At 36.1% G+C, this 23843-nt stretch overlaps 1 protein-coding gene across 2 annotated transcripts in view; it reads right to left on the bottom strand.

Annotated features, from left to right (window-relative positions):
* The window catches only part of COL4A5 (collagen type IV alpha 5 chain), a 300168-nt gene that overhangs the window by 88374 nt on the left and 187951 nt on the right, over positions 1–23843 (bottom strand). For both annotated transcript variants that reach the window (XM_006082247.2, XM_006082246.2), the window contains exons 20-29: positions 19564–19737; positions 19149–19232; positions 15800–15892; positions 14086–14156; positions 12370–12561; positions 11414–11582; positions 8599–8691; positions 8400–8504; positions 7307–7404; positions 5905–6055 (exon numbers count right to left, since the gene is read on the bottom strand). In XM_006082247.2, the coding sequence (XP_006082309.1) occupies positions 5905–6055; positions 7307–7404; positions 8400–8504; positions 8599–8691; positions 11414–11582; positions 12370–12561; positions 14086–14156; positions 15800–15892; positions 19149–19232; positions 19564–19737 (1230 nt within the window). The remainder of the gene's footprint in view (positions 1–5904; positions 6056–7306; positions 7405–8399; positions 8505–8598; positions 8692–11413; positions 11583–12369; positions 12562–14085; positions 14157–15799; positions 15893–19148; positions 19233–19563; positions 19738–23843) is intronic.

Here is a 23843-nt window from a genome sequence, read left to right on the forward strand (position 1 = left end):
GATTGTGAGAGGGATGTCCAACTGTCCATTTAGGCCCGATCCCACTGGACATCCTTTGTGGGACACCAGATTGGAGAGGGTTCAGGCTGGGCTGAGGGACACCCTCCCCTGCACAAATTTCGTGCACCAGGCCTCTAGTATACAAATAAAAACCCTCAACATTATGTATTTGCAAAGATATATGCACCCCATATGTTCATTGCAGCATTAATCATGGAGGCCAACACATGGAAACAACCAGTGTCCTATGATAGAGGACTGGATAAAGAAGATGTGGTACATATACACAATGGAATACTACTCAGCCATAAAAAGAATTAAATACTGCCATTTGCAACAACATGGATGGACCTTGAGAATATTATGCTAAGTGAAATAAGTCCATCTGAAAAAGCTAAGAACCATGTGATTTCACTCACATGTGGGATATAAAACTGAAACTTGTGAACACAAACAGCAGTGTGGTGGTTTCTAGAGGGAAGGGGGTGGGGAGAGAAGAGAGTCCTAATATATGGTGATAGCAGAATATTTGAATTTGGGTTGTGGGCACACGGTGTGATATAGAAATCCACACCTGAAACATATATGATCATGTTGACCAATGTCACCCCAATAAATTTAATTTAAAAATAAAACAAATGGAATACTTTCAAAGTAATATTTGTTCTTTTTTGTTTAATCTGATTCTAATGTTTCATCTTAAGCACATTGTCTTTCTCATATAGTTCTTTCTTTATGGGGATTAGTCTAATTACTTAATTATTGATCACTATGTCACTTTAAAAGTCGTGCCTAAATCTCTCCTATAGTTTAGTTACTAAGTTCTAATAGCCAGTCACTGGTATAACGTGTGCCTGGTAGGTGAACTTTTATTATTATCTGCTTGATGAGGTTTGGCTGTTGTATATTGATCTAAAACATTAGTGATACATATTCATAAAAGTTATTATTGAAATAACCACTCTCATAGTAATGCCACTTCAATTTTATTACAAAAGGAAGCAGTCTCTGAGATTTGAGAGCAGAGTCTATGCCTTTGTGTTTCTAGTGATTCAAGTAGTACCTGGCACAGAATAGGAATATAATAAATGTTTGAGGATGAAGGCAATACATGGCAGAAAATGCCAAATTCTTTTTTCTTCTAGAACCTTAGGAATTATACTGGGGTTTAATATTTGAGAATGGTTCCTATTAGGATATGAGGGTCCTATAATTCTTTTCCAAGATCAGTCAAATGCTGTTAAGAAGTTGTTTAAAATAGGCCTCAACCCATTTCTTCCCAACCCCTGTCTCAAGGACATTTTTATAAACAAAATACAGTGGATGAGTAATTTTCATAGAGACTTCTTGCTACATAGCTTATTGATTGGAATGTCTCAATTTATAATTTTTATGGTCACAGCTCTAAGCTGGAGGGAAGTAATTGGTGGGAAACATTACCTATAACTTTGAATCTTATCATTTATAGCTAACCTGAATTGTTTGCTAACAGACAGAGCTCTTATCTAAGGATAATTTGTACTGAGGTAGTTTGAGGCTTTGGGGGGCAGAATCTACCATGGTTAAGTTGGGTGATGTTGTCTTATTGTTTTAATGGGAATCAATTCAAAATGTTTCAGAAGCATTAAGCTGTACAGATTATTCTCTGGGAGCCAAAATATTAGTCAGTAAAGTCCAATTCCTTGTAAACCAGAAAGGAACAAACAATTGCCACAACAGCTAGGCCAATTCTATTCCTATACATAATTAGGTGGATCAAAATCAAGAGGGTATAAGAAACCAATAGAGAAATGAGCAAAGGACATGAGCAGCTTATCAGAAAAAAATATGTCCTTTAAACACATGAAAATATGGTCAATTTTACTCATAAAATGGAAATAAAAAATTAAACTACCCTAAGCTTAAAAGCAAAGGACCTAGTATATCCAAAGAAATTTAAAAAAAAGAAGAACCAAATGGAGGACTTACATTACCTGGCATTCAGTCTTACTGTAAAGCCATTGTAATATAAATGTTGATATTGACTTAAGGAAAATAAAATAGTTAAGTAGAATTGACAACACAGAAATAGACCCAACTCATATATAGTCATTTGATCTTTGACATTGATACCAAAGTACTCTAATTGGGAGGGAGTTCTTTTAAGCGAGTAATACTGAATAAAAATTATTTGAGATGGATGATAATCAAAACATAAAAGTTAAAAATATAAAACTTACAAAATAAAATATAGAATATCCTTGCAACTTTGAGACAGGGAAAGTTTTCTTAGATGATACATAGTAAATAATTATCATAGAAGAAAAAACTGATAAATGAAACATCAGTAAAATAATTATTTTGATTATCAAAATCTACACTAATAAAAGAGAAACATGCAAATTGGTGTCATTCCACTATGCTAACCAGCCAATCAGAGTGACTATGCAAATTAACCCAACAAAGATGGTGGTTAATTTGCATACGCAGGTGCGGAGCGAAGACTGAAGGCTCCGACCTGAGTGAAGACTGAAGACTGAAGAGGCTTGCAAGCCTCGCTGCGGCCACAGCAGAGAAGCCAAGCCTCGCTGCGGCTGGAGGGGAGAAGCCAAGCCAGACCAAAGGCCTGGGTCCCGGGTGCTGGAGGAAAACCAGTGGCAGCAGCCAGGGGAAGGAAGGCCTATTGTGCGAATCTTCGTGCAACAGGCTTCTAGTATACTAGTAGGAAAATGAATAGGCAGGAACATTTGAGAGCTTATTCTCTGGCATATATCATCAGATTGGCTCGATAAACTCTTTTAAAATTTTTCCAAAAGAGAAAATGAATAGGCAAGCCAGATAGGGATAAAATACTCATAAACCAGTATGACAAAAGACCAGTATGCAAGATATATAAAGATAACTTACAGCTTAATACAAAGAGAAACAACTCATATTTTAAAAAGGGAAATATATTTGAATCTGCATATTATCAATCAGTATATTTAAAAGAGCTCAACATCTTTAGCCATTAGGGAAAAGCATGCTAAACCAAAATATATTACCAACACACCTACCAAAATTCAAAAATGAAAAGAATTATAACACCAAATGTTGGAGAGAATGTGGAACAATTGAAACTTGCATACAATATTGGTGTGAGTTTAAAATGGTACAACCATTTTTAAAAAAACTCCAGTAGTTTCTTATACAACTAACATACACCTATCTTATGATTCAATAATTCTACTCTCAGAAATTTGCCCAAGCAAAATGAAAGCACATATCCATAAAAAGACTTTTAAAAGATTAGTCTTAACAGCTTTACTCATAATAGTAAAAAACAACACAGTCCTGTGGCCATCAACATAGAATGAATAAAGAAACTTCAGTATATTTATAAATAAAAGACATCATAATAAAAATAAAGAACTACTGATAAACCCAATAACATGAATGGATCTCAAAAACAATATTCTGTGTGAAAAAAAACCTTGCAAATAAAATACATACTGTATGACTCCATATGGAGTTCTAGAAGAGGTAGAATTAATTTATATGATAAAAGTCATTATAATATAGTTGTCAGTGTCAATGTTGGGGTGGGGACCTAGAAAAGGACATAAGGGAAATTTATGGGATTATAACTTGGTAAGAATTTGGTTACACAAGTGTTTGTCAAAATCAAGCAAATGTACCCTTAGGATTTGTGCATCTCATTTAATATGAAATTTATATTAAAAAAGAAAGAACAACCATACAATTGTAGTTATGATATGCATGCTAAAGTAATTAGGAAGAAGTATATGACTGTTTCAATTTATGTTGAAATGCATCAAATGGAAATTCCATTTTTAGTTTTGTGAGGAAACTCCATACTGTTCTCCATAGTGGCTGCACCTACACCAAGAAACTAGAAACACCAATCCGAAAGGATACATGCACCACTATGTTCATAGCAGCATAATTTACCATAGCTAAGATTTGGAAACAGCCTAAGTGCCCATCAGCAGATGAGTGGATTAGAAAACTGTGGTACATCTACACAATGGAATACTATGCTGCTGTAAAAAAGAAGGAATTCTAACCATTTGCAACAGCATGGGTAGAACTGGAGATCATTATGCTAAGCGAAATAAACCAGTCAGTGACAGATAAATACCACATGATCTCACTCATTTGTGGAATATAATGAACAACATAAACTGATGAACAAAAACAGATCCAGAGACAGAGAAGCATCAATCAGACCGTCAAACCTCAGAGGGAAGGCAGGGGAGGGTGGGGTAGCGGGGAGAGATCAACCAAAGGACTTGTATGCATGCATATAAGCCTAACCAATGGACACAGACACCAGGGGGGTGAGGGCATGAGTGGGGGGCAATGGAGGGATAAGGACACATATGTAATACCTTAATCAATAAAGGGGGAAAAAAGAAAGCCCCCTCCCAAAGAAATGCATCAAAAAAAATAAGTCAATGAATGGAGAAAGCAATGGATAGATATGTGATAAGTCATGTATAGTAAAATGTTGACAATATAATATCAATGATGGTTATACAGTAGTCACTGTAAAATACTTTCTACATTATATATAGAAATTTAAAAAAATAAAATGTCGAAGAGATAAATGTTAGTTGTAGAATCTAGGTGGTGGACATATAGGTTTTCATTGTACAATTAATTTTTTTCTGTTTGAAATTTTCTCAATACAATGTTTACAAGACTATACTGAGATACCTACTTATTCCATCAGGTTGGCAAAAATCCAAGAGTTTGTCAACATACTTATCAAGGCTATGGGAAAACAAGAATACTCATACATTGCTACTGGGAGTGTAAAATGGTGCAAATTGAGAGGAATATAATAATATCTAGGGGTTCATTTACCCTTCAATTCAGAAAATCCATTTTTATTTACTCTATTCTGCTATCACACCTGTACCCATATGAAAGAACACATATACAAGGTTATTTGCTGTTGTGTTAATTCTAATAAGAAAAAAAAAACTTGTCAAAAAAACTCAAAACTAGCAACCAGTAACTGTTAGAATGAACTATGGTATAACCAAGCAATTCAACATTAGTAAGCTATTTGTAAAAAATAAAGATCTTGAGGAAATGCTGAAAGGTATCCTTTAAGAAGAGGAAGAAGAAGAAAAAGGTAAAGATACAAATTATGAACAACAAATACACATCTATCAACAAGTGAATCTAAAAATCAAGTGGATAAATAATCTGATGAACAGAATAAACTGGTGATTATAATAGAATCAGGGGCATAGAAAGGGAGTGGACTGACTATTCTTGGGGGGGAAAGGGGTGTGGGGGATGCGGGAAGAGACTGGACAAAAATCATGCACCTATGGATGAGGACAGTGGGAGGGGTGAGGGCGGAGGGTGGGGTGGGAACCGGGTGGAGGAGAGCTATGGGGGGGGAAAAAAGAGGAACAACTGTAATAATCTGAACAATAAAGATTTAATAAAATAAATAAATAAATAAAGATCTCTATATACTGACATGGAGTGATATCTAGTATATAATTTAACAAAACAAGTAAAGTTCAAAAAGTCAAGAAGTAGTACACTATCTTTTGATAAAGGAAATAAAAGTATATTTTATTGGTTTATATTTGTCTGAAGGAACACTCACTAGAACTAATTAAATAAATAAATAAAAACAGCTACATATGGAATGGGGAGGAACAGAGTGGATGGAGATGGGGTAAAAGGAAGATTCCTCAGTGTTACTTTTGCACATATATGATTATATTATCTATACAATAAAATAAACACAACAATATCAATGAAGGATGGAAAAAAAAGGAGTGGACAGAGTGGCAGCATAGACTTTACTTAATTGGACTTATCACCCATAAACTTTCCCAATAGTTTCAATATCTACAAAAGTTAAAAGCAAATTGAAAGTAGCAATACGTTCCATACCTTTTGGTCCAGGTAGCCCATCCAATCCAGGGTGTCCGGTAGGACCTGGAGGTCCTGGGAAACCACGATCACCCTTTGGACCAAGTGTTCCTTTGAACCCTGGCAGTCCTGGATGCCCAGGTGGCCCAGGTAGCCCAAATCCTGGTTCTCCCTAGAGCATACACATAACAAAAGACAACAAAAACTCCTATGACTTTTTCAGTATTGATTGTTTACAAGAGAGAATTTAAAGTATAAAATACAAGGTAATACTTCCTCCACACACACCTATGGGTGATGGAATAGAGTAATTAAATGAAAAGTAATTTGTATGTTGGAGAGAACATCTGGAAGGATGGGAAATGAGGCTTAGTAAAACAAATTAAATGATTTGGGCTGGTTTCAGGACAAGAAAAAGATAACTGAGAATGAGACTAAACCCAAGTGAGGAAATGTGATAATAGACTGAGTATTAGATGATTATTTTTGATTTGTCTAAGTATGGTAATGGCATTGCGTTTTTTGTATAAAATGTCCACTTACTTAGAGATGAATAGTGAAGTATTATAGGTAAAATGACATGATTTTGAGATTTATGTTAAAATATTTCAGCAAAGAAAGAGGGAATAGATGAAGCAAATAGGATAAAGTCTTGATAATTTGAAATCTGAGTGATGGATATATGAAAGTTAATTGTATTATTCTTTTACTTTTTTGTTCATTTGAAAAGTTTTATAATAAAAAAAATAAATAATCACTAGAAAAGTTGCTTCTCATGAGAGCTGGTATCATGGTCAATTGTTCTTCCCATGGAAAAAAAATTGTAATGATGAAAACACAGCAAGTTTAAATTAATTAAGCACAGAAAATAGAGAGACAGTTAGGATAAATACATACCATAGCAGTTTGCTGAAGGTTGACTGAACAAAATTTTAAATTGGCTAAGACATAATAAAAGGAATGGAAAGTAATTCAGGCACATTTATCATCATCATAATCATTAAAAGTTGATTGCAGTGATTTGTAGCATGTATTTGGGAAAGAACTGGGACAGAGGGACAGTTCTTGACATGATATTCAACAGCATTTCAACCAATCATCACAGAGAGGCACAGACAAACATAAAATGGGTTGGTGATGCTACAGAGAAGCACAGGGGGAGTTGATGATTGTATTCTTTCATCTATAATCTCCTATCTCATTAAATAATTGGTCACTATAAAACAGGTTCAAAAAATTTTTTTTGCTTTAAATATGACCTCTTAGACTATTAAAGACTGTTTTGGGATAAATATTTTTAATGAAAATATAATCAGTTAAGTTTATTTATCTAGTGAAGACTTGGGATGATGTGTAAGTCAGAAAGCTAAAGCTAAAGAAGGTGGGGGAAATAAAAAAGGGGAAAAGAACAAATGTCCCAGACCTTTGGTCCTGGAGAGCCTGGTGGCCCAGAAGGGCCTTCTAGACCCATTCTTCCAGGTGTCCCAGGTGCTCCTGGAGGTCCTGGAATTCCAGGAAAACCTGTAAAATGATAAGTCATTTTAAATCTCCAAATAGAAGACACTATAGGAAAGATACCCAAACTCCCAAACGAACAATGTTTACCCTATCCAATCATGCGTAGTGACTACAATAAGATGTTAAAACCACAATGGCATTTTAGATGACCACTTAAGATCAAGCTTACAGATATTGGTATTCCCTCTCAGTCACCTTATGGTCCTATCATTTTCATAAAGGGCTAATATGTGTGGAAGATATGCTCTTCTAAAGTGGAATGAAGGCTATTATGAGGCAAAACTGAACATGAGGAATGCATCTCACACAAAAATGCAGAAAATATTTTCTTCTGCTTACATCTAAATATAGTATACAAAATGTCTACCATATAATTCTGGAAATGAGCTAAAACAATTGTAGATATTACACACATATAAACACAAAAAGTCAAATCTGACTCTAAGTCATTTAGTGTAAGTGAGTAAGGATATGTTTAGCACTATTCTCAGAAGAATTCACACTCTTGCCATTCATGAGAATAAATTTTGTGAGGAATAAAACAGAACTGAAGCAACAGATTTTTAAAATTTCAGGAAGTCAAGAGAATATGATTTAGAATAAAACATTACTTGGTAACATGTGCGCAATGAATATGTTTTCTGTTTAATGCAATCCATTCATTTCACAAACATCTATTGAGTGCATACTATGTTCTAGGAACTGTTCTAAGCCCTGAAAATGCAATGGTGAACACAAAAGATAATAATTACTGTGATTTTTAAAGCTTATATATAATTTTTAAATATCTGTGATTTAGACATTTTCTTGTCTGGACTATTTTAAATAAAGAAAAACAAAAGTATAGTTCATGCATGCTGTGACTTTTCATTTATATTCTTTACAGTACATAGAAAAAAAGGTACAATTTATATATTTTATTGTTGACTAAACTATGTCAAAGAATAATGTCATACTAACCAGCTAACCTATCCTGCCTGCTACCCATTCCTACATACCTTTGGGACCAGGTGGTCCAGGAAGCCCGATTCCAGGGATACCTGGCTCTCCTTTGCTACCTGGTATTCCTGGCAAGCCTGGTTGGCCTGGGAGTCCAGGATCACCTAAGGAGAGAAGCAACAGTTTTTTAAAAGGGAAACCTTCATATAAAGAAGCCAATAAGTATTGAAGACCTGGTCAAATACATTCTTCACCTACCTGGAAGACCTACTTCACCATCTCTGCCTGGGATACCAGGCAGGCCAGGCTTCCCTGGCTGGGTTATAGTCTGACCTGGATCACCTTTAGGACCTAAGGACAAATGGGAATCAATAGTGAATAAATGTTCTCTTGACTAAAGATATCTTCTAATTAAAAACACAAAAGAAAAAGTATAGTCTTTTGAAAATGCAATCTAACAAAAATCTATAAGAAAAAAAATCACATATTATATATTCAAGAAAGATACCAAACACAGAAGAATGAAATTTCAAAAATAAAAAAAGTAGATGACAGCTTTCATAGTGCAATATATAGACCTTATATCATGAAAATCTATACCTGAAACTTATGATCCTATTAACCAATGTCACTCCAATAAAATAAATTTTAAAAAGCTTCTATGATTAAAGATGGAATCTATAAAATATTTTTAAATATAGGTAAAAAGGGCCTTAAAGAATCAAATTGAAGTAAACTAATGGTTCCTTAAGATTTTATGTGTGCAAAGTTCAAGTACACCTACTTCTTATTAATTGAAATAAGGACTTAAAATAGGCTCAGGTCCAGTAAAAATTTCTTAAACATAAAATTAAAAGCACTAACCATGATAGAAAAGACTGATAAATTTGACTACATTTTAATTTATTTCTGTCCATTAAAGATGCCATACAGAGAGTAAAAATGACAAGCTATAGTGAGTAAAAATTTTGCAAAATGAATAGCTAACAGAAGAGAACTAATACATAAAATATATAGGGTGGTGCAAAAGTAGGTATACAGTTGTGAGTATATGAAACAGAGTTTATTCTTGTATTATTATTTATTAATTATTATATTATTTTCCATAGAAACACCTGTATGTATGTGTATAAATAAATATATGGTCCAAAAATGTATACACATTTTAACAGCTGATAATTCACCTAATTTTCACTCCTTTTCAGGTTTAATTGATTTGAAATAATGGGTGAAGCCCAACTAAGCTTTAAACAAATAAAATATATACTAAAGGGCCACTAGACTGTTTTTTTAAGGGGATATGTAAATGACAAAGTTTTTACAGTACAAAACCAGCAACAGTCAATTAATTGAAGAAGCTCACATAGTAAACAAATCAAATGATTATTGGTGTTTGCAATTCCATTGCTTTGTGTCATCAGCAGTGCCTGGACCAGAACATCATCAGTTTCAAAACAGGCACTGACAAATAAATTATTCATCTGTAGATTCTTTTAAATTTTAAAATTGAACTTTATGTTAATAAACAATGACCTTATAATCATTCAAATTGTGTATACATTTTTTTTGGAGAAAACACTTGAATCGACATTTCATAAAAGGAAATGAAAATGTTTAGTAAATATATAAAAAGGTGCTAGACTTTAATGTAACCAGAGAGATACAAAAAATTGCCATGAGATATATCACATTTCAAAAAATTGGCAAAAATATAAAAGTGTGACAATACAAAATGTTTATGAGGATGTAGAGCAAAAAGCAATCTCCAATACTTCTGATAGAAATATAAATTGGTACAATTGCTTTGGATATAGTTTAGAATTATCCAGTAAAACTTAAGATGCATTTATTCTATGCCTTGAAAATGCTAATCTTAAATAGACACCCTAATCCTGGTCCTTCTGTAAAGGACCAGACAGTAAATACTGTATGTTTTGAGGACCACATGGTTTCTATCATAACTGCCCAACACTGCAGTTGTAGTGCAAAAGCAACCATAGGCAATAGTGAATGGTTGTGTTCAAATAACACTTTCATTCATGACAAAAAATGTTTGGTCAGTTTTAATCCACGGGCTATAATTTGCTAATGCTTGCCTCCAGAAAAGTGTGTGCACATGTACACCAGGGCATATGTACCAGAGTGTACCCAGAAGCATTATTTATAATAGGTCTGAATTATAAAATAGCCAGTTGTCCATTAATGATAGAATGGATACATCAACTGTGATACACACATACACACACACACAACAGGATACTAAACAGGATACTAAACAGCAATGAAAATGAATATACTGTAGCTATACACAGAGTTAACATGAATAATACTTATCTTACAATTCCATTAATATAAAGTTCAAAAAGAAGCTTAAAATACTTTGTTTGGGAATTCATATTTAGGTGATGACACTAGGGTTTAAATGGAAGGAAACTATGCAAAAGTTAAGACAGTGGGTTCTTTTGGAGAAATGGAAGGGGATATGATCAGGAAAGGACAAAGAGGAAAATGGGGGTTTCTAGGATGCTGGCAATGTGCTGTTTCTTGATGTGTGTGGTAGTTACATGTGTGTCTCCAATATAATTATTTGCTAAACTTTGCATTATGTATCTTGTACTTCGAAACAACAAAAACAGCCTGGCCAGAGTTGCTCAGTGGTTGAGCATCGACCTTTGAACCAGGAGGTCACGGTTCGATTCCCAGTCAGGGCACATGCCCGGGTTGTGGACTCCATCCCCAGTAGGAGGCATGCAGGTGACAGCTGATCAATGATTCTCTCTCATCATTGATGTTTCTATATCTCTTTCCCACGTCCTCTATGAAATCAATAAAAATTATATATATATATATATATATGATGTTTAAAGAAAAACAACAGAAACAATAAAAATGAAGATATTCAGAAAAACATTTAAAGAGGAACTCACCCATAATAAAAGCACACATATTGTATTCCCTTGCTAAGGAGTTCTGAAAAGCCTAAATATCTCTTATGAAAGGAAGTTAAGAGTGGCCAAAGATAACACATTTTTGCTTTTAAGCACCAAATTAAAAACAAAGCAATCATACTCACCTGGTAGTCCTGGCTGGCCTGGATTTCCTGCCACACCTTGTATGCCTTTTTCACCCATTGGGCCTGGAGGGCCAATACCAAGAGGGCCCATAGGCCCTCTATTCCCTGGGAGACCTGGCAAACCTGGATTCCCAGGGGGACCTCTTTCACCCTTAAAAGCAATTCCACCCTGAAAAGGGAAAAGTTTAATACAGAAATATAGACATAACAACTCTCTGTAGGTTGGTATTACTGAATACAACTAGAGAAATGATACAGCCATAAATAGTTCTTACAAGCTGTATAAGTCTTATGTGTGTTATGGAATGGTATGTGTGACCACTTCACTTATTTATTCCTTCAACCAATATTCTTGAGCTCCTGCTATGTGCCAAGTGCTGGTGATACAGATAAAGAATAACAATAAACAAAACACTTTGCCCTAATGAAGTTTATAGTCTAGTATGTCAAGAAGTTTACAGTCTATCTAATATTTGATATAAATAACACTTTCTACCTAAATATTCTGGGCTATATGTTGCACACAAAATAAGTCTGTTCATTTATGTTCAACATTTAGGTTCCATAACACATTTAACATGGCTGTCTAATCACACTAACCTCTAAGCTTACTATATATAAAAGGCAAATTACACTTCTGCCATTAGGTCTAAATAAACCCAGACAAGGACATGTGGGGTAATAGAAGGGGAACCTCACATTGACCCACAAGCATCTTAACCTTCTGCCCACCTATTCATAGCTAATATTACTTAGTAAAAACTGGGTTAAAAATAAGAAATGGATAAAACAACTGAGAGAAAAGAGTGGTAAAGAAACCCTACACAGTATCATTTCTATATATCATTTTCTTTTAAGCATTGATTAGGTGTTCTTGTCAGCAGCAAGCATATCCTAGGAAACATCCCTAAATAACAATTTGACCTTAGAAAACCAAGAATATCAAACCAACTCACTGGTTCTCCTTTGGGGCCAGGTAGCCCTGGCAATCCATCCTGTCCAGGGGTGCCAGGTAAACCAGGGAGACCTGGAGATCCAGGGAAACCCAACTCCCCTTTTTCACCCTTCATTCCTGGAAAAGTGAGGATGTCACCAGGTTCACCTTTAGGTCCAGGAAAGCCTGGAGCACCAGGAGCTCCTGGTATGCCCTGAACGGATAAATAAAATAAAGGGGGGAAAATGAAAGAGAAAATCACTTTCTTTTTATCTACACACACACACCCTCTCTCTCTCTCTCTCTCTCTCTCTCTCTCTCTCTCTCACACACACACACACACACACACACACACACATATTAGTAGTGGCCCAGTGCACAAATTTGTGCACATTGAAAGGAAATTAATTAGAAGAAATATTTTAATATCGCTATTCACCCTTTCTCTAAATAGAAGTGTCAACCAAATTCACGATCGACAATGACAGATCGAAACACAAGCATGCGATTGGTACCAGTGAGAGCTTTATATGTATCATGCATGCGTGAGTTAATTTAGCCTTTTATATATGTAGAATAAACTTGCTTAATTAGACCTGCTTTCTGATTTAGCTAAACTTTTTCCAGCCCAGTGAAGCACCCCAACTTCTCTTTCAGGTAATTGTCAGCAACACTGCAGTAAATATCAACATGAAGCAGATTATTATTGTAGATCACACAGGGAGAACAAAGAGTAAAATATTTAACTGCAGCAGTGTTTGACTATATTCTGAACAGTGAGAAAATCTGAAGTCATTTTCAAGGTCCACCATTTCTTACTTCTTTTAAGTCAGGTTAAGTTTCTAAGCTTTCTAAATCTCCATTTTCGCCCTAGCCAGTTTGGCTCAGTGGATAGAGCGTAGGCTTGCTGACTGAAGGGTCCTGGGTTCAATTCTAGTCAAGGGCACATGTCTGGGTTTCAGGCTTGATCCCCAGTGGGGGACGTGCAGGTGGCAGCCAATCAATGATTCTTTATCATCATTGATGTTTCTATATCTTTCTCCCTCTCTCTTCTTCTCTGAAAAATCAATAAAAATATATTTTTTAAAAATCTCAATTTTCTGGCTAATGTAAAGAAGATAGGATTCCACTGAGTCTCCTATCTACCTACTCCAGGACTCTGTGAAGATCAAATAATATGCAGCACAGGAAAATGCTTCACAGACATTTGGTTAAAGTGTAAAATGTTTCCACCTGGCTATAAAGCAAGCCATGGTCCTGGTCTGAAGAAACTTCATGGAGGCTAGTCTCTAGGGAGAGGAAGCCAGGCGTTGCTGTGTGACATCATTACCCGGCACCCACAGTGACCGTTTCTGGCCTGGGCTGGGCTGTGGGCCACATTTTGCGATTTGGTGGGCTGCTGCTCCAGGTGGTGGCAGCCCACTTGGGGGAAGCCGAGTGTTGCTTTGTGGGTGCCAGGTCCACAGTGCAGTTTCTCTGTAAATGGCCAGTGAATATTTACTCCTGCATTGAGCATATGCCCCCTGGTGGTCAGTTTATCCCATTAACCCACCCAGTAACATTTAGTGTACAAATCTATTAATCAAGAGAGTCCTGTGAGTCAGGGAGAATCAAGGAATCAAATAAATCACAATTTAATAGAAAAACTAAACTTCTTTAATATATATCCACAAGTGAAAATCAAAGTGTAAATGGATTTCTTTAAGTTATTTTGTAGTATAATATACTCAAAACTTACCGTTAATCCTTTGGGACCGATTTCACCAGCATGTCCTTTTTCACCCTTGTGTCCAGGAAAACCAAGAGATCCTAACACACACACACACACACACACACACACACACACACACACAATAATGCAATAATGTGAGCTTTAAAGTTGAACCACTGACAAAGCATATAAAAATCATTAAATCAGGAAGTCAAGTTTTAAAACAAAAACCCCATTCAATCCCATTTAACAGGTCACAATTTTGTTTTCTGATTTTATGCTCTAAATATGAAGAAATCATCCTTCCTTTTAACTAAATCTAACATTTCATGTTACATACAATATTGTGTTCTCAAGTACTTCCAACTCTAAATCCTCTCAAGAGTACACAGCTAGCAAGTACTATGCACAGAGGCTCCTTTAACTATCCACACTGCCAAGGTGAGAAGGAGATAAAGGCAAAGTCTGCATATCTTTCTTTGTTCTGACTTAAACTATTTTCCTAGATCCTTTTCAGTTCTTTATTTGGTTTGCCACTCCCTAAATTTTGGTTTATGAGAAATTTTTGGTACTTAATGACTAGAGGAAATATTACTAAAGTAGGCATTCCCTAAATGGGCCCCTGAATCAGTGGCATCAGCATCACCTGAGTACTGGTTAGAATTACTAATTATTGGGCCTTCACTCTAGAGATCTACTGAATCAGAAAATTTGGGGTTGGGACCCAGCAATCTGGGTTTTAGCAAGCCCTCCAGGTAATTCTGATGCACTCTCAAGTTTGAGAACCATTATACTGAAGGCACAAGGCTAGATTATTAACTTCTAGTGGCAATTATAAGACTTTACAAGTGCCAAATGAATTGGTTTCCTTGGCAGATACACTAGACAGAAAGGTAAGAGATCTTGTGTCTAGTTTAAGACCTGACATAGACATAAAGTTTGATTTCAAGATAATATAATATTGAGATATCCCAAGAGGTAGTTGAATAAAAGACTTGTGGGTCAATGGATATTAAATATGGTTTTGATTAGAAACATGAAAGAAGAAATTACATATAAAAAGAGGAATATTGGCTATTGGTTACCAAACTCCTGTAGAAGTCCTATTCCTTCATGACAACATGTGATACATCCCCAATGACTAAACTCTACCACTGGAAAATATACTCAGGGGCCAGGTATTCCCCCAATTTTTTGGAAGAAAGAAGTCTGATGCTGTATAAGTAATTTTTCTCACCATATAGAAAATAGGGAAGATATTTTTCCTGGGTTAATATTGTCAAAATGTTTTAATAAAAACTGCTGGTAGCTTCAGATATTAGAAACAAGAGCATAACTTATTTCATAGCAGATAGAGGCACTTCATATTTATGAACTGTTCATGGACTGGGGTGGGGGGAGGGAGCCTTAGGGCTGCCACAGAGGCGGGAGAGGCTCCCGCCACCACCACTGTGCTCACCAGCCATGAGCCCGACTTCTGGCTGAGCGGCTCTCCCCCTGTGGGAGCTCACTGACCACTAGGGGGCAGCTCCTGCATTGAGCGTCTTCCCCCTGGTGGTCAGTGTGCATCATAGTGACCAGTCATTCCATTGTTTGGTCAATTTGCATATTAGCCTTTTATTATATAGGATATGAGTGACTAGCTATAAAATGAAAAACTGGCATTATTCTAAAGCTACAAGCACACTAAAACCTAGCCAATAAATATTTTAAAATGATGCCCAGAGGCAGGATGTTTTACCTGGAGGACCTGGAAGACCTGGCAAACCAGGTTGACCTGGAGGCCCTGAAATACCAGTTCCAATACAGTTGAAGCAGGTGTCACCTTTGTCACCTAGAGAAAATGATCATAAAAAATATATTACTCATCTACCTTCTTTAGATAGGTTCTAAAGAAGTTAGCACTAAGGAACAATATTGCTACCTAACAGTGTAGTTAGAGAAGCCTATATCTAGAATAGATTTATTTGATACATATTTACTGAGTGTCTACTGTGTGCTGAGCACTGTTGGTGTTTGTGATACATTGGTAAACAGATCAGAGAAAAATCCATGTCTCCATGCTGCTCACAATCTACTAATGGAAAGGGATAATAAATAATGGTGACAAATTATTAAATTATATATATATATATATATATATATATATATATATATATATATATAATAATGTTTATAGAAAAATGTAGAGCTGGATAAATGGGATTGGACATCTAAGGATGGTTCACAGGATTCAATTTTACATAGGGCGGTCAGGATAGACCTTAGTGAGAAGATGATACATAATAAAAAAGTTAAAGGATGTGGTACATGCACAATAACTATAGAGTATTCTAGGAAACATTAATGAGACCAGATTTCTGGAGTAGAGTGAGATAGGAGAACCGGGTCAGAAGGTTAACAGTTTATAATGAGTAGCATATCATAAAACATCACACAAGCACCATAATACTGTGGCTTTAACTATGAGTGAAATGAGAATCTAGTAGAAGAATTTAAACAGAAAAGCAGCATGATATACCTTAAGGTTTAAATGAAGGATTTTGGCCGGGGTAGAAACCGGGTAACCATTTAAGTGGCTACTGCTGCAGTGATCTAGGAGAAATGGCAACTCATCCCAGAGTGACAGAAATGAAGATGATGAGAATTGGTTTGATTCTGAACAGATTTTACAGTAAAACCAATGCGATTTTATAATGTATCACATACAGATCCAAAAGGAGAGGGGAATCAAGGGTGATGTCAAGGTTTTTAGCCCAAGCTAGAGTGACCTGCTTTTAATAAGAAGGAAAATAGATTACTGGCAAAATTATGGGGAAGTGGTAGAGGTAAGACTTCAATTTAATCAGGATGTGAAGTTTAAAATGTTAAGTAGACAGATATACTAATCTAGAGGAAAAGACTTGTATCTGGACAGAAAACATAAATGTAGAAGACATTGGCAAGTAGATAGTATATAAAATCTTGAGATTTAACCCTAAGCAGTTTGGCTCAGTGGATAGAGCATTGGCCTGCAGACTGAAGGGTCCCAGGTTTGATTCCGGTCGCGGGCACATCCCAGGTGGGGGGTGTGCAGGAGGCAGCGGATCGATGTTTCTAACTCTCTATCCCTCTCCCTTCCTCTCTGTAAAAAATCAATAAAATGTATTTTTAAAAACATCTTGAGACTCAATGAATAAGCTTAAAAGAGAAGAGGAACAGGGCTTGAAGTCTGGAGTATTCCAAAATTAAAAGTTGGGTAGATAATTCTAAAATGCATATGAAAATGCAAAGTAAGCCAAGATAAAGCTATAATAATTTAGTTTGGAATTGGTGTAAGGAGAAAAAGTAGAACAATGGTACAAAATAAAGAGGTCAGAAACAGACTCATACATAAATAGTCGTAAGATTTACAACAAAATTGCTAATGCAGGAAAATGATGCTATTTCGTACAATGGTATTGAATAAATTAAATATACATATGAGAAAAAATGAACTTTGATTCCTTGCTTCAAACTATACACAAAAATTTAATTTAAGACAGCCTTGGCTGGTGTGGCTCAGTTGGTTGAACATCATTCCAAGCGGCAACAGGTCACAGATTCCATTCCTGGTCTGGGCACCTGCCAGGGTTGTGGGCTCAAGCCCCAGTAGGGGGTGTAAAGAAGGCAGCTAATCAATGTTTCACTTTTGTATCAACATCTATCTTTCTTTCTTTCTTTCTTTCTTTCTTTCTTTCTTTCTTTCTTTCTTTCTTTCTTTCTTTCTTTCCTTTCTTTCTTTCTTTCTTTCTTTCTTTCTCTTTCTTTCTTTCTTTCTTTCTTTCTTTCTCTTTCTTTCTTTCTTTCTTTCTTTCTCTTTCTTTCTTTCTTTCTTTCTCTTTCTTTCTTTCTTTCTTTCTCTTTCTTTCTTTCTTTCTTTCTTTCTTTCTTTCTTTCTTTCTCTTTCTTTCTTTCTTTCTTTCTTTCTTTCTTTCTCTTTCTTTCTTTCTTTCTTTCTTTCTTTCTTTCTCTTTCTTTCTTTCTTTCTTTCTTTCTTTCTTTCTCTTTCTTTCTTTTTCACTTTTATATCAACATCTTTCTTTCTTTCTTTCTTTCTTTCTTTCTTTCTTTCTTTCTTTCTTTCTTTCTTTCTTTCTTTCTTTCTTTCTTTCTTTTCTTTCTTCCTTCCTTCCTTCCTTCCTTCCTTCCTTCCTTCCTTCCTTCCTTTCTCTCTCTCTCTCTCTCTCTCTCTCTCTCTCTCTCTCTCTCTCTCCCTTTCTCCCTTCCCTCCCCCCAAAATAAATTGAAGATAGACCAAAGATCAAAACTCAAAACACAAAGGCAAGCTGGTAAGAATTCTAGGAAAAAATATAGAAAAGATTATCAGGTCCTTTGGGTTAAGAAATATTATAAACAGGACATAAACAGTACTAACAATGAAAAATGACATTAATAATAGGAATTCTTTTAATTAATAACTTCTGTTCAAGAAAAGATACAAGTAAAAAGCAAGGCACAAAATATAGGGAGAAGATAGTTGTGGCTTTGAATAAGAGTATTGACAATAATAGGCAGGAAGGCAGAATATATGGGCACAGATGCAAGTAGGTGGGTAAATGTCATAGCAATCTGAGTAAGTTCTATTGTTATTGCTTCAAATAGTCAGTGAAGGAGGGAGCAAAGTCAGAATCTTAAGATGAGAAGATGCAGACTTATAAGAGGTGGTAATTTGGACTCCCCAGGGCTGTTTTTGTCCCAAGTACAATGAAGTGAGTGAAGGATAAAGGAGTCAAGGGTTTATATATGAAATTTATTACAATGAATTGATCATGGAATTTAAGGTAGGTTAAAAGGGAAGAAAAAAACACCAAAACGTTGAGTGATAGTCAAAGTTGGTCTCATTGAGGTTAAAGTAATGTTGAAGTCACTTTATTAGTTAGTAAGCTAAAAAGATAGAGACAGTGGTCAGAAAATGGAACTAATGAAATCAAGGTTATGGAAGTGTGTACTATTGGAAATAAAATGGTCTTAGGTATGTCCATGGGAGTGAATGGCTGAGGTAGGGTGGAGGATATAGGGGATTTTGCTGATGATTTGAAAGAATGGAGGAATAATTATGGGGATCAAACCTTTCACTCCTTGTTCTCCTTGGAGTCCTCTATCACCTGGAGATCCTGGGGGTCCTGGGGGGCCTGCTTCACACATCTCACCACCTGAGATAAAATAAAGAAAGGACGGCAAATTAATTGTTGTGAAATATCCAGAAGATTAAACAAAAAGGAAGCCTGACAGGCTAGAGAAAAAGACCTCTTTTTAGTTACTCTCTGCAGTAATACCACTACCTGTAAGCAAAGGGAAGATATTATATTGGTGAGAATTTGAAGAGCAAATTTAAACATCAAAGAATCACTAAAAATCAAAAGTAGTTGATGTAGAATCACATAGATAACAGAAACACAAAGAATGATGCCGAATTTCAGCCAGATTTACTTATAAATGAAAACAAAATACAACAATAGAGCTTAGGAGAAAAGAATAGCTTACTAGGAGGGATGTGAGGACCTGGAGGGCCAGGAGGCCCTGGAAGGCCAGGAGCCCCAGGCTGTCCATCAAGTCCAGGGGGTCCAGGAATGGAAATTCCAGGTGGACCTTCATCACCTTTCTGTCCCCTTTCTCCAGGAAAACCAGGGAGACCAGGAGGACCCATAACTGCAGTCCCTAAGATTAAAAAAATAAAAAATTAGAGTTGCAGGAGAAGAAACAATTCACAGAGTTAGCATTATTTTGCCTCCTGTCTTCAGAGGTATAGTCTGCTGTTTTGTGAGACATTATGGGGGGAGGGGGATAAAAAACATTTAAATGATCAAAATTATCTTATTTTAGGGATATTACTTCAGTTCTCAATGAGACATTAAATAATAATAAGATATCATTTAATGTGTAATGCCTGTTATGTTCTTACTATTTTCTAGGAGAATATCTGGAGAAAGGATGAAAAGTTTCAAATACCATAAGTACTATTTTGTGTGTAAGAAAGAATAATTTAAAGTAGCTTTATTACATTTGGAAATATACTAATAACTTTCTACCCACTCTTCTTTGATACTGTGATCGTTTAATTCAGAAATACTAGAAAGCTTTTAGCAAGAGAAAAATAGGCATATCAAAGTTTCCATATGTCTGTTTCTGGACATTCTTCTGTTCTACTACCTATTCCTACACCACTGACACACTTTTTCATTAGTATAGCTTTACAATGATTTCAGAACTGGTAAGGAAGATATACCCATTTTTGTTCTTTTTAAAAACATTCTTCATTACACTTACAAATTTATTCTTCTAAATAAATTTTACAATCAGCTTGTTAGTTTCATTGTAAAAAAGCATCGGGATTTTGAATTAGATTAATTTGAATTTAAATATTAAATTTTGGTAGAATCGCCTGTTTATAATATAGAGTTCTCACATTAAATAATAATAAAGTATATCTCTCCATTCATTTATTAATTTTATATTATTTAATAATATTTTACAAAATTCTGCAGAGATGTTCTAGCCTGTTTGACTCAGTGGATAGCGCTTAGGGCTATAGACTGAAGGGTCCCAGTTTCAATTCTGATCAAGGGCACATGCCCGGGTTGCAGCCTTGATCCCCAGTAGGGAGAGTGCAGGAGGCAGCCAATCAATGATTCTCTCATCATTGATGTTTCTATCTCTCCCTCCCTCTCTGACATCAATAAAAATATACTTTTAAAAAATTCTGGCCCTAACCGGTTTGGCTCAGTGGATAGAGCGTCGGCCTGCAGACTCAAGGGTCCCAGGTTTGATTCTGGTCAAGGGCATGTACCTTGGTTGCGGGCACATACCCAGTAGGGGGTGTGCAGGAGGCAGCTGATCGATGTCTCTCTCTCTCTCTCATTGATGTTTCCAACTCTCTATTCCTCTCCCTTCCTCTCTGTAAAAAAATCAATAAAATATAAAAAAAATTCTGCAGAGTTATTACATATCTTTTGTTGGGTTTATTCATGAGTTAATTACTATTGTGAATTTTACTGCTATTACTATTTTTAACTAGAATTTTTCTGTTATATGTTTAACTAGAGGCCCGTTGCAGGAAGATTCCTGCAAGAATAGGGCTTCCTGAGACCAGAGCGAAGCAGAGAAGGGAGCGAAGCCCACCTGCTGCCTCCCTCCTTTCTCCGCTTTCGCCCTCGGCTTCCCCCTGTCTTGCCTTCCCCCTGTCTCCGCTGCCTCGGCTCCCTCCCTTCCCATGGCCTCAGCTCCCCCCCTTCCCGGCCGCCTTGGCTCCCTCCCGTGTCCTCTGCTTTGCCTCTCTCCCGTCTTCGCCACCTCGCTCCCTCCCTTCTCCCGCCACTTTGCTCCCTCCCATGTCCGCTGCCTCATTCCACTTTGATCTCTGCTACCTCCGATCCGTTCCCTTCTCTGCGATGGCTCCCTTCTGCACTGCTTGGCTTCTTTCTACACTGTCTTCAGTCCTCGCTGGGCGCCTGTGTATGCAAATTAACAGCCATCTTTGTTGGGTTAATTTTCATACTCTTCTGATTGGCTGGTGGGTGTAGCGAAGGTAGGGGCAATTAGCATCATTGTCTTTTATTAGTATAGATTTTTTATTGCTGGTATAGAAAAAGCAAATTATTTAAGTATGCAACTCACTTCTGGCCACCTTGCAAACATTCTAAGTCCTGGTAATTTGTCATTTGATTATTTCAGACTTTCTGGGTTTGTGGATAACCAATATTTGGTGTGTTTTTCCTGTTCTATCCTTATACCTTTTTTTCTTCCAGACTTAGTGCATTGGCTACGATCACCAGTATAAGAACAAACAGTATTAGTGGCTATGAGTATTTTTATCTTATTTTTTTTGCTTGATGAAGATGTTCCTGATGTTTCACCACAAAGTATGACATGTCATGAAGAGTCCTGTACTTCCTGTATGAAGTACACAGTTTCATCAAGTTAAAGTAGCTACCTTTTAAGACTTTTTTTTCCTTTTAACAATCAACGGATATTAAATTTTATTGAATGATTTCTCTGGATCTATTGGCCTATTTTCTTTTAATCTGTCAGTGTAGTCAACTACAGCAATGTTGAACCATCCTTGCAATCTTAGGTTGGATTAATTTGATAATATTTTATTTAGGATTATTTTTCTGTGTTCGTTAATGACTTATAGTTATTTCTAGTGTCATCTCCTTGGTTCTTTGGTATCAATGCTATTCACTTGAGTTTTCTTTATTTAAAAATGTTCTGAAATAGTTTTTAAAATATGAGAATTATATGCTCAACAGCTTGGTAGAATTCATTGAAAAAAATCTATAAAACCAATACTTTTCAATAAAGATCTTTAACACTTCAAAATCTTCTATGATAATTTATCTGTACTTAGATTTAGAAATATACTTTCTCAGGACAATTTTGCTAATTTATGTTTTCTACTTATTAAGGAATGTCTATTTCATCTAGAATTTCAAATAAATTGATATAGCTTTATATTTATCTTGTAATAAAAATTTAATTATATTTATGGCAATAATCATTTTTCTTTACTGATTTTATTTTTGTGCCTCCTCTTGCCTTTATATTGTTCATTTTATTTTTACCTTTATCAAATTTTTCCTTTTATTTTGTTTGTCCTTGCATTCCTTTTTATTTTTCAACTTAGTTCATTTATTTTTAGTATCCCTAATTTTGTGATAAATTAAGAGTATCACCATGTCTATTTTAATGAGTTTTGATTGATGTAATTTAGCATTCAATAGTTTATCATTTTCATTTCTTTTCCTTTTTACTTCTAGAATTATTTACAAATGTGTATTTGTAAATATAATGACATTTGATGCTTTCTGTTGTTCATTTGTAAATTTATTTGGTCACAGAATGTGGCTTGCATAAAATTTTAAGTTTTTTTTTACTTGTCTAATAGAGTCAATTTCTATAAATGCTTCATGTGTGTTTGAAAAGAATGTACACTCTCTGTTTCATACAGTTTTTCTTCCTCCCTAATATGCACAGCTTGATTGTGTTGCTCAAATAATTTTTTATAGCAAAGGTGGAGATTTATTGAAGAACAAGTACAGATTCCCACATGGGGAGAGGAAAAGAGTCCCACAGAATGGTCTCCCACTTGGCAAGGGGGAAAGGGTCGCATTGACTTCCTGTTTCCATGGTTCATAAAGGCTGCAGTTCCTGTGTCCTGATATCCCTTCTGATTGGTCAATATTCCCTTTCAAATTGCTTACTACAGTGACTCCTGAGACCCTCCTCCCTCATTGTCCTCCTATTCCTTCTGGGCTTTCTTTCTTCTTCTTTATTTTGTAAATATAGACTTTTTTGGCTACTTCCAGTTCCCTTGTCTTAGAAAATACTAGAGGCCTGGTGTACGAAATTCGTGCATGGGGAGGGGGGTCCCCTCAGTCCAGCCTGCACCCTCTCCAATCCCAGACCGCTCGGGGGATGTCTGGAACTGCTGGCTCTTAAATGCTCATCTGCCTGCCTGCCTGATGGCCCCCTGCCAGCCTGATCACCCCTAACCACCTTTGTCTACTGACCGGATTGCCCCTAACTGAACCCCCTGCTGGCCTGGTCGCTCCCAACTGCCCCCCAGCCTGGTCGCCCCTAACTGCACTCGCCTCCCGTAAGACCTGCCCACACTAAACTGCTCAGCCAGGGAAACCGGATCGGTTCGTTTGCGGATGTGTATTGTCCTCAGTAATTTAGTTTTGACGGGGAGGAGATTGGATGTGAGAATATACAGGTTAGTTGTGTCATAGCCTACAATAAAAAAGGATTCGCAGCTCCCCAGT

Source organism: Myotis lucifugus, unplaced genomic scaffold (genome assembly GCF_000147115.1).
Source record: "Myotis lucifugus unplaced genomic scaffold, Myoluc2.0 scaffold_2, whole genome shotgun sequence".
NCBI classification, from domain to species: Eukaryota; Metazoa; Chordata; class Mammalia; order Chiroptera; family Vespertilionidae; genus Myotis; species Myotis lucifugus.